The sequence below is a fragment of the Pristiophorus japonicus genome, chromosome 20 (genome assembly GCF_044704955.1).
Source record: "Pristiophorus japonicus isolate sPriJap1 chromosome 20, sPriJap1.hap1, whole genome shotgun sequence".
Classification (NCBI taxonomy): Eukaryota; Metazoa; Chordata; class Chondrichthyes; family Pristiophoridae; genus Pristiophorus; species Pristiophorus japonicus.
This window is the reverse complement of record NC_091996.1, coordinates 77,259,645-77,272,017: the sequence shown is the minus strand read 5'-3', so window position 1 is coordinate 77,272,017 and position 12,373 is coordinate 77,259,645. Positions and strand designations below refer to the sequence as shown.

The 12,373-nt window shown below is 45.1% G+C and overlaps 1 protein-coding gene and 1 long non-coding RNA gene across 2 annotated transcripts in view; one reads left to right on the top strand and one right to left on the bottom strand.

Annotated features, from left to right (window-relative positions):
• The window catches only part of LOC139232625 (uncharacterized), a 973,018-nt gene that overhangs the window by 889,229 nt on the left and 71,416 nt on the right, over positions 1-12,373 (top strand). The window lies entirely within an intron of this gene.
• On the bottom strand, positions 9,576-12,358 carry LOC139232609 (zinc finger protein 623-like). The gene is made up of 2 exons (XM_070863044.1): positions 12,286-12,358; positions 9,576-11,088 (listed from the first exon to the last, which is right to left on the bottom strand). The coding sequence occupies exon 2, from the start codon at positions 10,591-10,593 to the stop codon at positions 9,712-9,714; it is 882 nt and encodes a 293-aa protein (XP_070719145.1). The 5' UTR covers positions 10,594-11,088; positions 12,286-12,358; the 3' UTR covers positions 9,576-9,711.

Sequence of the window (12,373 nt, the reverse complement as noted above, 5' to 3'; positions counted from 1 at the left end):
TCCAGGTCCTATCAGGGCGACCATCCCCTTTGCCTGGGATAGAGCATGGGTGAGAGTTTTAATCCTCTCCTGGCAGGGACCGTGATCTGCAAACTCACTGCTACTGGCCACTTTATAGGCTGCCTGTACGTCTTTTAATTTATTCTCCAGTTCCCAAATTTTCTGGGTGTACCGAGAGTTCTGTTTCCGGAGGGACCCCTCACTACCCTTGGCCTCAGTGACCTGACACTGAAGATAGTCCCGGCTATTTCGGAAGGTCTCCTCCAACTGCCGGTTCCTTTGCTGCTCCCCAGCTATTTCGGCCAGCAGGTTGTCCCCAACCACAGCCCGGATAGCAGAGAGCTCCTCTGATTTCTGAAGACACTGTTCCAAGTCCTTCACCCGCTGGTCGAGCTTTCGGACTTGGCGGGTGAAGCAGATAAGCCAGATGGCCTTTTCCACCCTGTGGTTGTGGTCCTTCCCTGCTGTCCACTGAGCAGCAGCATCCACTGGGCGCTCTGCCCATGTGAGGGCTTGCACTCAAGGTTTGGTGAGGTTCACCTTGCCAAAAATGTATGAGGAAATTCTCTCCTCCATTTTAGTTTCCTCTCTTATCACCTCATCTATTATATTAACATCTCCTGTTTGCTTATGTCCCTTCGTGGTCGCCATGTTCTGTAAGGGGTTTTCACAGGGTTGTTGTGCCTTGGGTGTCTCTCTCTGGGCTTCTGCCCTCACAGCTTATGCCTGGCCTGTGAGGTACCCTGAGTGCTGCAAGAGCACCCCTGGAGAGACTGTGTCCACAGCTTATGAAGGGGGTTTTGAGACTTGTGCGTCCCCACAGCTTATGCCTAGCCTGTGAGGCACCTGTGAGTGTCAAACACTCCTAACCCCTTCTTCCCTAGCCTGTGACACACAGTTGAGCATTTTCGAGGCGCTCCTAGCTTCCCTTACACGGTTCTGACATAAGACTCACGATCAGGAGATGTAATACAATAGAACTGAGACAAGTTGATTCCAAGAGGAACTTTAGGCTTCCAATTTATTTGACAAGGTGTAACTCAACAAACAGCAATACACCAACAAAACAATCCCCCTAAATCACACTAAAACGGACCCAACGGAAATCTTTACACCAGTTTAGCAGTACAATGCCCAACCTCCCACCTTTCCTGGCCTAACTGAGTTGGGAGTTCTGGGGACCAGAGATTATACTCACTACTGTGCCTTCCGCAGTCTGGTGGTTTGTTTCTTCTATCTTCGGCGTCTTCGGACACTGGTTTTCCTTCAGTGTCGAGAGGCTTGCTGGTTGTGGTTGTTGAATCACGAGGGCAGGGAAAATCATCAATTCTTTTTTTCACTACGTCAGAAACCCTTTTTTTATAGCCAGATTATCCAGCCCGCCTCTCCTGCTGAAGTCAATTCTTCTCATTGGTGGACTTTTGATTTTGAAAAATGCAGCAGTTTTAGTTGAAGGGTTTTTTTCCCCACTGATCTTAACCTACTCAAGGTTTGAGTGGGTGTTGATTGCATTGGCCTCCTGTAGCCATTATGCTAGTCTGGCCTGAGCCAGATATTTCTATGCCTGATGAAAAAGGTGTTGGAATATGTATGTGGCATTGTTTAAATGCTAATGTTTTCAAGGGGCAAGTTTCGAGGGTATACAGTTCCCAGACAATTTGATTAGTTCCAATGTCCAAACTGGCTCTTTTGATATTGACTCCACCCCTTTTCTTGCAGACCCAACATACATCTTTTAAAAAATCCCAAATTCGATTAAAGTTCGTAGTTTCTTCCATGTGCACTTTAGGATTTCAAACTTTCTGGTAGATAGTTCCAAATTAAATTCCCTTTCCTATGAGTCCAAACACTGGGGGGGGGGGGTCTCCATGAATGCACCCCCTTTTATCCCCTGCAGGCCTTGTCTGCTCTTTTAAAATTCATTTGTGTCCCAAAGTTTTCCTTCCGTCGGTTTCAATTCACAGCCCAGACTGATCCCACAGCCCTTTTCCTTCTGGGTAAAATGAGGGGTTTTCGTCCTCCCCTACATTATATTCTCAAAGAATTCCAATAAATTAGTTAAACATGATTTCCCCTTCATGAATCCATGTTGCGTCTGCTTGATTGCACTATTCCTATCTAGATGTCCCACTATTTCTTCCTTAATGATAGCTTCAAGCATTTTCCCCACTACAGATGTTAAACTAACCAGCCTATAGTTACCTGCCTTTTGTCTGTCCCCTTTTTTAAACAGAGGCGTTACATTGGCTGCTTTCCAATCCGTTGGTACCTCCCCAGAGTCCAGAGAATTTTGGTCGATTATAACGAATACATCTGCTATAACTTCTGCCATCTCTTTTAATACCCTGGGATGCATTTCATCAGGACCAGGGGACTTGTCTACCTCGAGTCCCATTAGCCTGTCCAGCATTACCCCGCTAGTGATAGTGATTGTCTCAAGGTCCTCCCTTCCCACTTTCCCTTGACCAGCAATTTTTGGCATGGTTTTTGTGTCTTCCACTGTGAAGACCGAAGCAAAATAATTGTTTAAGGTCTCAGCCATTTCCACATTTCCCATTATTAAATCCCCCTTCTCATCTTCTAATGGACCAACATTTACTTTAGTCACTCTTTTCCCTTTTATATATCCGCAAAAGCTTTTACTATCTGTTTTTATGTTTTGCGCAAGTTTACTTTCGTAATCTATCTTTCCTTTCTTTATTGCTTTCTTAGTCATTCTTTGCTGTCGTTTAAAATTTTCCCAATCTTCTAGTTTCCCACTAACCTTGGCCACCTTAAACGCATTGGTTTTTAATTTGATACTCTCCTTTATTTCCTTGGTTATCCACGGCTGGTTATCCCTTCTCTTACCGCCCTTCTTTTTCACTGGAATATATTTTTGTTGAGTACTATGAAAGAGCTCCTTAAAAGTCCTCCACTGTTCCTCAATTGTGCCACCGTTTAGTCTGTGTTTCCAGTCTACCTTAGCCAACTCTGCCCTCATCCCACTGTAGTCCCCTTTGTTTAAGCATAGTACGCTCGTTTGAGACAATACTTCCTCATCCTCAATCTGTATTACAAATTCAACCATACTGTGATCACTCATTCCGAGAGGATCTTTTACCAGGAGATCATTTATTATTCCTGTCTTATTACACAGGACCAGATCTAAGATAGCTTGCTTCCTTGTAGGTTCTGTAACATACTGTTCTAAGAAACAATCCCGTATGCATTCTATGAATTCCTCCTCAAGGCGACCCCGTGCAATTTGATTTGACCAATCGATATGTAGGTTAAAATACCCCATGATTACTGCCGTTCCTTTTTCACATGCCTCCATTATTCCCTTGATTATTGCCCGCCCCACCGTGAAGTTATTATTTGGGGGCCTATAAACTACGCCCACCAGTGACTTTTTCCTCTTACTATCTCTAATCTCCACCCACAATGATTCAACATTTTGTTCATTAGAGCCAATATCGTCTCTCACAACTGCCCTGATATCATCCTTTATGAACAGAGCTACCCCACCTCCTTTCCCTTCTTGTCTATCTTTCCGAATTGTCACATACCCCTGTATGTTTAATTCCCAGTCTTGGCCCCCCTGCAACCACGTTTCTGTAATGGCCACCAAATCATACCCATTTGTAATGATTTATGCCGTCAACTCATTTACTTTATTTTGAATGCTGCGTGCATTTAGGTAGTGTTTTAATACTAGTTTTTAAACCATAATTTTTAGTTTTGACTCCTCCTGCAGCCCCTTTATATTCATACATATTGTCCCTTCCTATCACCTTGTGGTTTACACTTACCACAGTGCTACTCTGCTCTGTTGCCTCCTGCCTTTTGCATTCTTTCTTGGGGTCCGGTTCATCTGAGCTCTCACCCACTCTAACTAGCTCAGAGCCCTCTCCTGGGTTCCGAATACTCCTCGCATTGAGGCACCGAGCTTTCATGCTTGCCTTTTTATTACACTTTGACCCTTTAGAATTTTGCTGTACAGTGGCCCTTTTTGTTTTTTGCCTTGGGTTTCTCTGCCCTCCATTTTTACTCATCTCCTTTCTGTCTTTTGCTTTTGTCTCTATTTTGTTTCCCTCTTTCTCCCTGCATTAGTTCCCATCCCCCTGCCATATTAGTTTAACTCCTCCCATCAGCACTAGCAAGCACTCCCCTGGACATTGGTTCCGGTCCTGCCCAGGTGTAGACCGTCCAGTTTGTACTGGTCCCACCTCCCCCAGAACCGGTTCCAATGCCCCAGGAATTTGAATCCCTCCCTGCTGCACCACTGCTCAAGCCACGTATTCATCTGAGCTATCCTGCGATTCCTACTCTGACTAGCACGTGGCACTGGTAGCAATCCCGAGATTACTACTTTTGAGGTCCTACGTTTTAATTTAGCTCCAAGCTCCTTAAATTCGTCTCGTAGGACCTCATCCCTTTTTTTAACCTATATCATTGGTACCAATATGCACCATGACAACTGGCTGTTCTCCCTCCCTTTTCAGAATGTCCTGCACCCGCTCCGAGACATCCTTGACCCTTGCACCAGGGAGGCAACATACCATCCTGGAGTCTCGGTCGCGGCCGCAGAAACGCCTATCTATTCCCCTTACAATCGAATCCCCTATCACTATCGCGCTCCCACTCTTTTTCCTGCCCTCCTGTGCAGCAGAGCCAGCCACTGTTCTATGAACTTGGCTGCTGCTGCCCTCCCCTGATGAGTCATCCCCTTCAACAGTACTCAAAGCGGTGTATCTGTTTTGCAGGGGAATGACCGCAGGGGACCCTTCCTTGCACTACTCTTCCTGCTGGTCTTCCATTCCCTAGCTGGCTGTGGACCCTTCACCTGCGGTAAGACCAACTCGCTACATGTGCTATGTGTGGGAAAATATTCGATTGGCCATCCACCCTGCTGATACACCAGTGAGTTCACACTGGGGAGAGGCTGTTTACCTGCTCTGAGTGTGGGAAGGGATTCACTTGTTCATCCAACCTCACTGCACACCAAGTTGATCATATCAATAGACCATTTAAATTTTCTGACTGTGCGAAGAGCTTTAAAAACAGAAGTGATCTGAGGAAACACCAGCGAGTTCACACTGGGGAGAGGCCATTCACCTGCTCCGTGTGTGGGAAAGGATTCGCTCGTTGATCCACTCTGCTGAAACACCAGCGAGTTCACAAGTGACTGCAGGTTTGGATTCTGCTGTGAATCACATCGGGACTGAATCATGTTCATTCTGACAATTGGGCTGTGTTTCCCCTGTAACTGGGCTGGAGTTTCATTTTCTGGATATCTGACAAATAAATCAGCTTTGGTTCCAACACAGTGTGTCGATTCCTAGATTTCTCCAGAGGAGACTAATTGATACCCTGTTACCGACTGGAATTTTTCTCCTTCATTTAACAAAGACTTGTCCTTATGCAGCACCTCACATGACCTCAGGATGTCCCAAAGAGCTTTACAGCCAATGAAATACAACATCAAAGTACATTTGAAGTGCATTCACTGTTGTAGTATAGGAAATGCGGCAAAACAATTTTACTTGAGCAAGAGGGTGGCTGCTCTGAGACACCACCTGGGAGTAACGTCAAGTTACTGTCACAGTCATGGGAGCATTTGGTGACTGCTGCTATTGATTAAAGGATGGGGGGAGGTTGATGAAGCATCTAAATTTCTATTTTCTTTTGATACATAGGAAAAAAATAATAGAATTGGAAAGTTGGGAAGTTATGCTAAACTTGTATCGAACCTTGGTTGGACCACATAGAGGACTATGTCATCTTTCAGTTATCATTGCAGCAAATATTGTTTCTATTATCACAAAAACTCATTTCTTTCTCGTTCCGGCCCCAGTTATTACTGCACTAGACCATTCCCACAAATGTTGGAAGAGGCTGAGGAGGAAACAGTGAAGGGAACAGTCAAAAGAAAGAAGACTGTGGAAACAGAAATAGTGCACAATTCTCTGGAGAGTAACAAGTGTTTCATTCTTTTCAAATGAGGGAAATACTCGGTCATAGAATTACAGGTTTATTAACCTCATGCCAGTCACAGGTAGTTTTATTTTTACCATCACTTGCACCAATAATCACACACTCCAGGTGTATATCAGGGGATTCTGTGTGATGGTGAGGTGATCACTGGACAATAAAGCTCAGAGACTGGAGGGGGGCTGCTCATTATCCTCGGTGTGATTTAATCCCCTTTCCCACTGAATACTGCGGACAGACATGGTCACCTTGGTAATGGAATGGTCAGTGTGACGTCACTTTCTGAACAAGAGCAGGCAAGACAATGGGTTATCAATAAATGGCAATATTATTAAACACTCTGCAATTACGTTTTGAATAAACGTTATTAAATGGTGAAAAAAAGCTGGTGAAGTTAATCATTTATTTTTGCAGAATGCACTTGCAAATATTAAAAATGATTAACTTTATACACCCACAAATCACACATATATAGAGCGAAGTGTGTGCTTTTTTTCCAGTTGTTCCTCTTAACCAGATGAGAGTTTGATAATGCAGCGGATATTAGGACCCTGCGGCTGCCCAGCCGGTGGTGCTGTGCGGTCACGGTTCCAGGCTCTGTCTGACACAATCAGTGGGCCAGGCAAAGCTCAATGGAAAATACTGCAAGAAAAACAATCCTAAGCATTAAAATCTGTGAGCAGTTAACACAGGACAACACAAGTGTGAATTAGTGACCTTCAACATACAGAGTGCAACTAAGTAGTAAGTGTAGTGAATTGCTCCCCTTCAGTCTTGTCCCTCAATCCCAGTCCATCTCTGGGAGATTGTTACAAGATTCACCCCATCCTCTCAACACAAATATTACCCACACAATACCAGATCAATGAGACATTGCACACAGCTGCTAATAGCTATTAACAAGAATAAACCTGCTACTAAGTTAAAAAAATGATTGTATTCTCTCACACACGTAAATATATATCTTTACAAATATCAATATTTATCTATTCCTCTATCATCTGTCTTTATCTTACAGACGCAAGGTCTCGTGCAGTATTAGCAGAGACAGGTTCTATTGTAATATAAAGGGAGAAAGGGAATTGTGTCAAGTAAACAGAGTCAGTGTAATATAAACAGAGACATGGTCTAGTTTAATATAAACAGAGACAGGGTCCAGTGTAATATAAACAGAGACAGGGTCTAGTGTAATATAAACAGGGACAGCGGCCAGTGTAATATAAACAGAGACAGGGCCTAGTGTAATATAAACAGAGACAGGGCCTAGTGTAATATAAACAGAGACAGGGTCCAGTGTAATATAAACAGCGACAGAGTCTAGTGTAATATAAACAGAGACAGGGTCTAGTGTAATATAAACAGAGACAGGGTCGAGTGTAATATAAACAGAGACAGGGTCTAGTGTAATATAAACAGGGACAGGGTCTCGTGTAATATAAACAGGGACATGATGCAGTTATACAATCACAGAATGTTGCAGTAGAGAAGCTGTACATTCAGCCTACTGGTGCCTGTGCTGGCACTCATTTGAAAGATCTAACCAATTAGTCCCACTCCCCCTGCTCTTTCCCAATATCCCAATCAGTCCCACTCCCCCTGCTCTTTCCCAATATCCCAATCAGTCCCACTCCCCCTGCTCTTTCCCAATATCCCAATCAGTCCCATTCCCGCTGCTCTTTCCCAATATCCCAATCAGTCCCACTCCCCCTGCTCTTTCCCAATATCCCAATCAGTCCCACTCCCCCTGCTCTTTCCCAATATCCCAATCAGTCCCACTCCCCCTGCTCTTTCCCAATATCCCAATCAGTCCCACTCTCCCTGCTCTTTCCCAATATATCTACAATTTTCCAATTCAAGTATTGACCTAATTCCCTGCTGAAACTTATTACTGAATCTGCTCCCAGCACCCTTTCAGGCCGTGTATTCCAGATCATAACAGCTCATTGCATATTTATTTCCTCATTTCCCCTCGGATTCTTGTGCTAGTTAAATCTGTGTCCTCTGGTTACAGACCCTTCAGCCTCTGGAAACAATTTAAGAACATAAGAGAATAAGAATTGGAAGCAGGAGTCGGCCATACAGCACTTCGAGCCTGCTCCATCACTCGATATCATGGCTGATCATCGACCTCAACTCCACTTTCCTGTCTGTTCCCCATAATCCCGTGATTCCCCTCGAGTCCATAAATCTATCGATCTTAGCCTTGAATATAGTCAATGACTCAGCATCCACAGTCCTTTCAGGTAGAGAATTCCAAAGATTCACAACCCTCTGAGTGAGGATATTCCTCAACTCAGTCTGAAATGGCCTTCCCCTTATCCTGAGACTATGCCCCCTATTTCTAGACTCTCCAGCTGGGGAAGCAACCTCTCAGCATCTACCCTGTCAATACCCCTCAGAATCTTATATTTTTCAATGAGATCCCCTCTCATTTTTCTAAACTGCAGAGAGTATAATCTACTCAATCTCTCCACATAGAACAACCCTCTCATCCCAGGGATCAATCTAGTGAACCATCGTTGGACCGCCTCTGTGGTCTCACCAAAGCCTTGTACAATTGTAGAAAGTCTTCCTTACTCTTGTACTCCAACCCCCTTGCAATAAAAGCCAACATGCCATTCACCTTCCTAATTGCTTGCTGTACCTGCATGCTAACTTTGTGTGTTTCCTGTACGAGGACACCCAAGCCTCTCTGAACACCCAACATTTAACATTTTCTCACAATTTGAAAAATCAATTTTTCTGTCCTTCCTAATAAAGTGAATAACTTCACAGTTCCCCACATTATGCTCAATCTGCCACCTTATTGCCCACTCTCTTAACCTGTCCATATCCCTTTGCAGATGCTTTGTGTTCTCCTCACAGCTTACTGTCCCACCCATCCCTCGATACTGCTCCTGACACCCGGCACCTCTTGAACCACTGCATCAACATTGGGAAGAAATGACTGGGCTGAGGCCTGTCTTGGATAAAAACATGAGGACCACTATGTCTGTAGTGTGCACCATCTACAGCAGCAAGTCACCAAGGCTTTTTCGACAGCACTTTCCAAACCCACAACCTCCTCCATGTAGAAGGACAAGGACAGCAGGTGCATGGGAATACCGGCACCTCCAAGTTCCCCTCCAAGTCACGAGGCGTCCTGACCTCAGCACTGTGGGAGCACCTTCACCACATCGACTGCAGCACGGTTCAAGGAGGCAGCGGCTCACCACCACCTTCTAAAGGGGCAATTAAGGATGGGCAATAAATGCAGGCTGGTTCGCCCACATCCCGAGAATGAACAAATAAAGAACAAACAAGCTGCAGAACTACTGACACCATCAGCTTTAAGGAGAAGTTTCCCTTTGGAGATCGGATTGCCCATTGAGTTTGATTAAACTGATGATAAAGTAATAATGCTGCTTTGCCGCGTGACAGTAACAGGTTATCAGAATATTCCCCATCGGGTGAAACCGAATGGCAGACTTGGATATCGTGTACATCCATCTTTTAAAAAGTTGACGGAACTCCGTTCTAAGATAGATTCCATCCAATTCATAGTAAGTCCTCAATCAGCTCGTCTTATCATTGAGATATCAAGGACTAGGCACACGGTGTTTAAAAGAAAGCTGATTTATTTGACATTTACAGAATATCAAACTATAGCCCAATTACAGGGGTTTTAACATCGACAGAAACAAACTCCAACTGCCAGAATGAACATGGTTCAGTTCCGGAAGCCAACTCATGCAGTCAACTGTGAACTCGCTGGTGTTTCAGGTAGTCGGATGACTGAGTGAATCCCTTCCCACACACAGAGCAGGTGAATGGCGTCTCCCTGGTGTGAATTTGCTGGTGTCTCAAGAGGTCGGATGACACAGCGAATCCCTTTCCACACACGGAGCAAGGGAACGGTCTCTCTTTCGTGTGAACTTGCTTGTTGTGTGCTAGTAGGTTGGATGACACAGCGAATCTCTTCCCACACATGGAGCAAGGGAACGGCCTCTCCCCAGTGTGAATTCGCTGGTGTCTCAGGAAGTCAGATGACCGAGTGAATCCTTTCCCACACTCAGAGCAGGTGAACGGTCTCTCCTTCGTGTGAACTCGCTTGTTGTGTGCCAGCAGGCTGGATGACTGAGTGAATTTCTTCCCACAGAAAGAGCAGCTGAACGGCCTCTCTCCATTGTGAATTCGCCAGTGTTTCTGGAAAACGGCTAACCGAGCATATCCCTTCCCACAGACGGAACAGGTGAACGGCCTCTCCCCAGTGTGAATTTGCTGGTGTCTCAAGAGGTCGGATGACACAGTGAATCCCTTCCCACAGACGGAACAGGTGAACGGCCTCTCCTTCGTGTGAACTTGCTTGTTGTGTGCCAGCAGGTTGGATGACACAGCGAATCCCTTCCCACACATGGAGCAAGTGAACGGCCTCTCCTCAGTATGAATTCGCTGGTGTCTCAGGAGGTCGGATGACCGAGTGAATCCCTTCCCACATTCAGAGCAGGTGAACGGTCTCTCCTTCGTGTGAACTTGTTTGTTGTGTGCCAGCAGGTTGGATGACTGAGTGAATCTCTTCCCACAGACAGAGCACCTGAATGGCCTCTCCCCAGTGTGAACTTGCTGATGTGTCAACATGGTACCTTACTGAGTGAAATCCCTCCCACACCGAGCAGGTGAACGGCCTCTCCCTGGTGTGACTGCGCCGATGAATTTCCAGCTCAGACGGGTAATTGAATCCCTTCCCACATTCCCCACGGTTTCTCCATGGAGTGGGTGTCCTGGTGTCTCTCCAGGTTGGACGATCAGTTGAAGCCTCGTCCACACAGAGAACACATGTACAGTTTCTCCCCGCTGTGAATGGTGCAATGATTTTTCAGGCTGTGTAACTGGCTAAAGCTCTTTCCACAGTCAGTGCACTGGAACACTCTCACTCGGGTGTGTGTGTCTCGGTGCTTTTCCAGTCACAGTGATGTTTGAAATCTTTTCCCACAGACAGAACAGACAAACATTTCTCCTTCCACATTCAAAGACTGATGATATTCAGGTCCTGATGAATCGAATGACTCTGTCAGATCTTGATGTGATGTTTGGTTTGAGTTTTTCCTCTGTGAATCCTCCCCTTCTAATATCCTGTAAAAGGAGTTTACAAAAATCATCATTAAATACATGATAGAAATTCAGAACAGACAATTCTAGTTTCTATACAATGTTCCTTCAAATGCTGGGGATGATTTAACCCAAAACCCAGTCTGTTAATCATTTTCAGTTAGGGACTTAGCGTGTGCTCACACCATCTTTCTCACCATTGATGTTAATAGAACATCACACCTGCAAACCTGGTTTTAAATCTAAATTCACTCAACAAGTTTATTTAACAGAAGACAAACATGTAAACAGATCACAGCCCAACAATATAGATCTATATTCACAGAAGAAAGTCTATTATCTAAATCCTCGAGTGGACAAAATAAAGATTCCAAATGCAAGAGTATCGTGAATCCTGTGTTAAAATGTTTCAAATCTTGTCCGGTTCCTTCCTTATTACAGAATTCCCCCTCCCTGTGGGAATAAATATTGGTTAAAAATTAATTGTAAATTTCTAACCGATTCTTACACTCTGAGTTTCAAGCTGACCAGATCTTTCTCTCAGAGAATCTCCAAACAGACTATTTGATTTAAACACAGCTCGCCTCTCCTTTAAATCCAGGATTACAATTACTGGGAATTTGAATACACAACCACACAAATTTAAAAGGGCCTGTCAGTGAATTATTCCTCTCTCCAGCCTGTAACCAATGAAATTGTAACACCAAAGCTGAATTTCTGCTTCCGCCCGCCGGGTTAAAAACTTTTGACTGTACATTGGGAATCCAACCCTGGGATGGTAAAAAAGGGCCAGCTCTGGGGCTCTTCTGTTAGAATTGTGTGAGATCTAAACCGTAAGCTGGCCACTTACCAACGCCTTCAGGAGAGATGGTGAGAAATCCAACGGTGGAGAATGAATAAAATAAATGAGGATATGACTTTCAATCCCAGGCACTTGGACCCGGTTGGGAACAGACACTGAAGCCCCGCCCACTCGGTCCCCGTGCTATGATGGCTGCGCATGCGCTGTCACGCCATGAAGCGAGCGGACTGCACACTGAATTCCCGCCTTCCTGTACAAAGATGGCGGTGAATCCGGCCTGTTATCGGGAGAAAAACCCATCGCTGCAAACGCGGGACTTTCGGTTTATTACTCGAGGTTTGCGGCCTACACCAGTTGTTTATGAAGCCTCCCCGCCCATTTGCCGATCGATGACTCCCCTGCGCCCCGCTGATTCTCACCCAGTACAGAGTCCAGCTACAGCCTGAGCTCGTCTCAGCGTCCGTGCGTCTCCAGTGCTCGCTCTGCGCATGCTCAGCTCACGCTGCC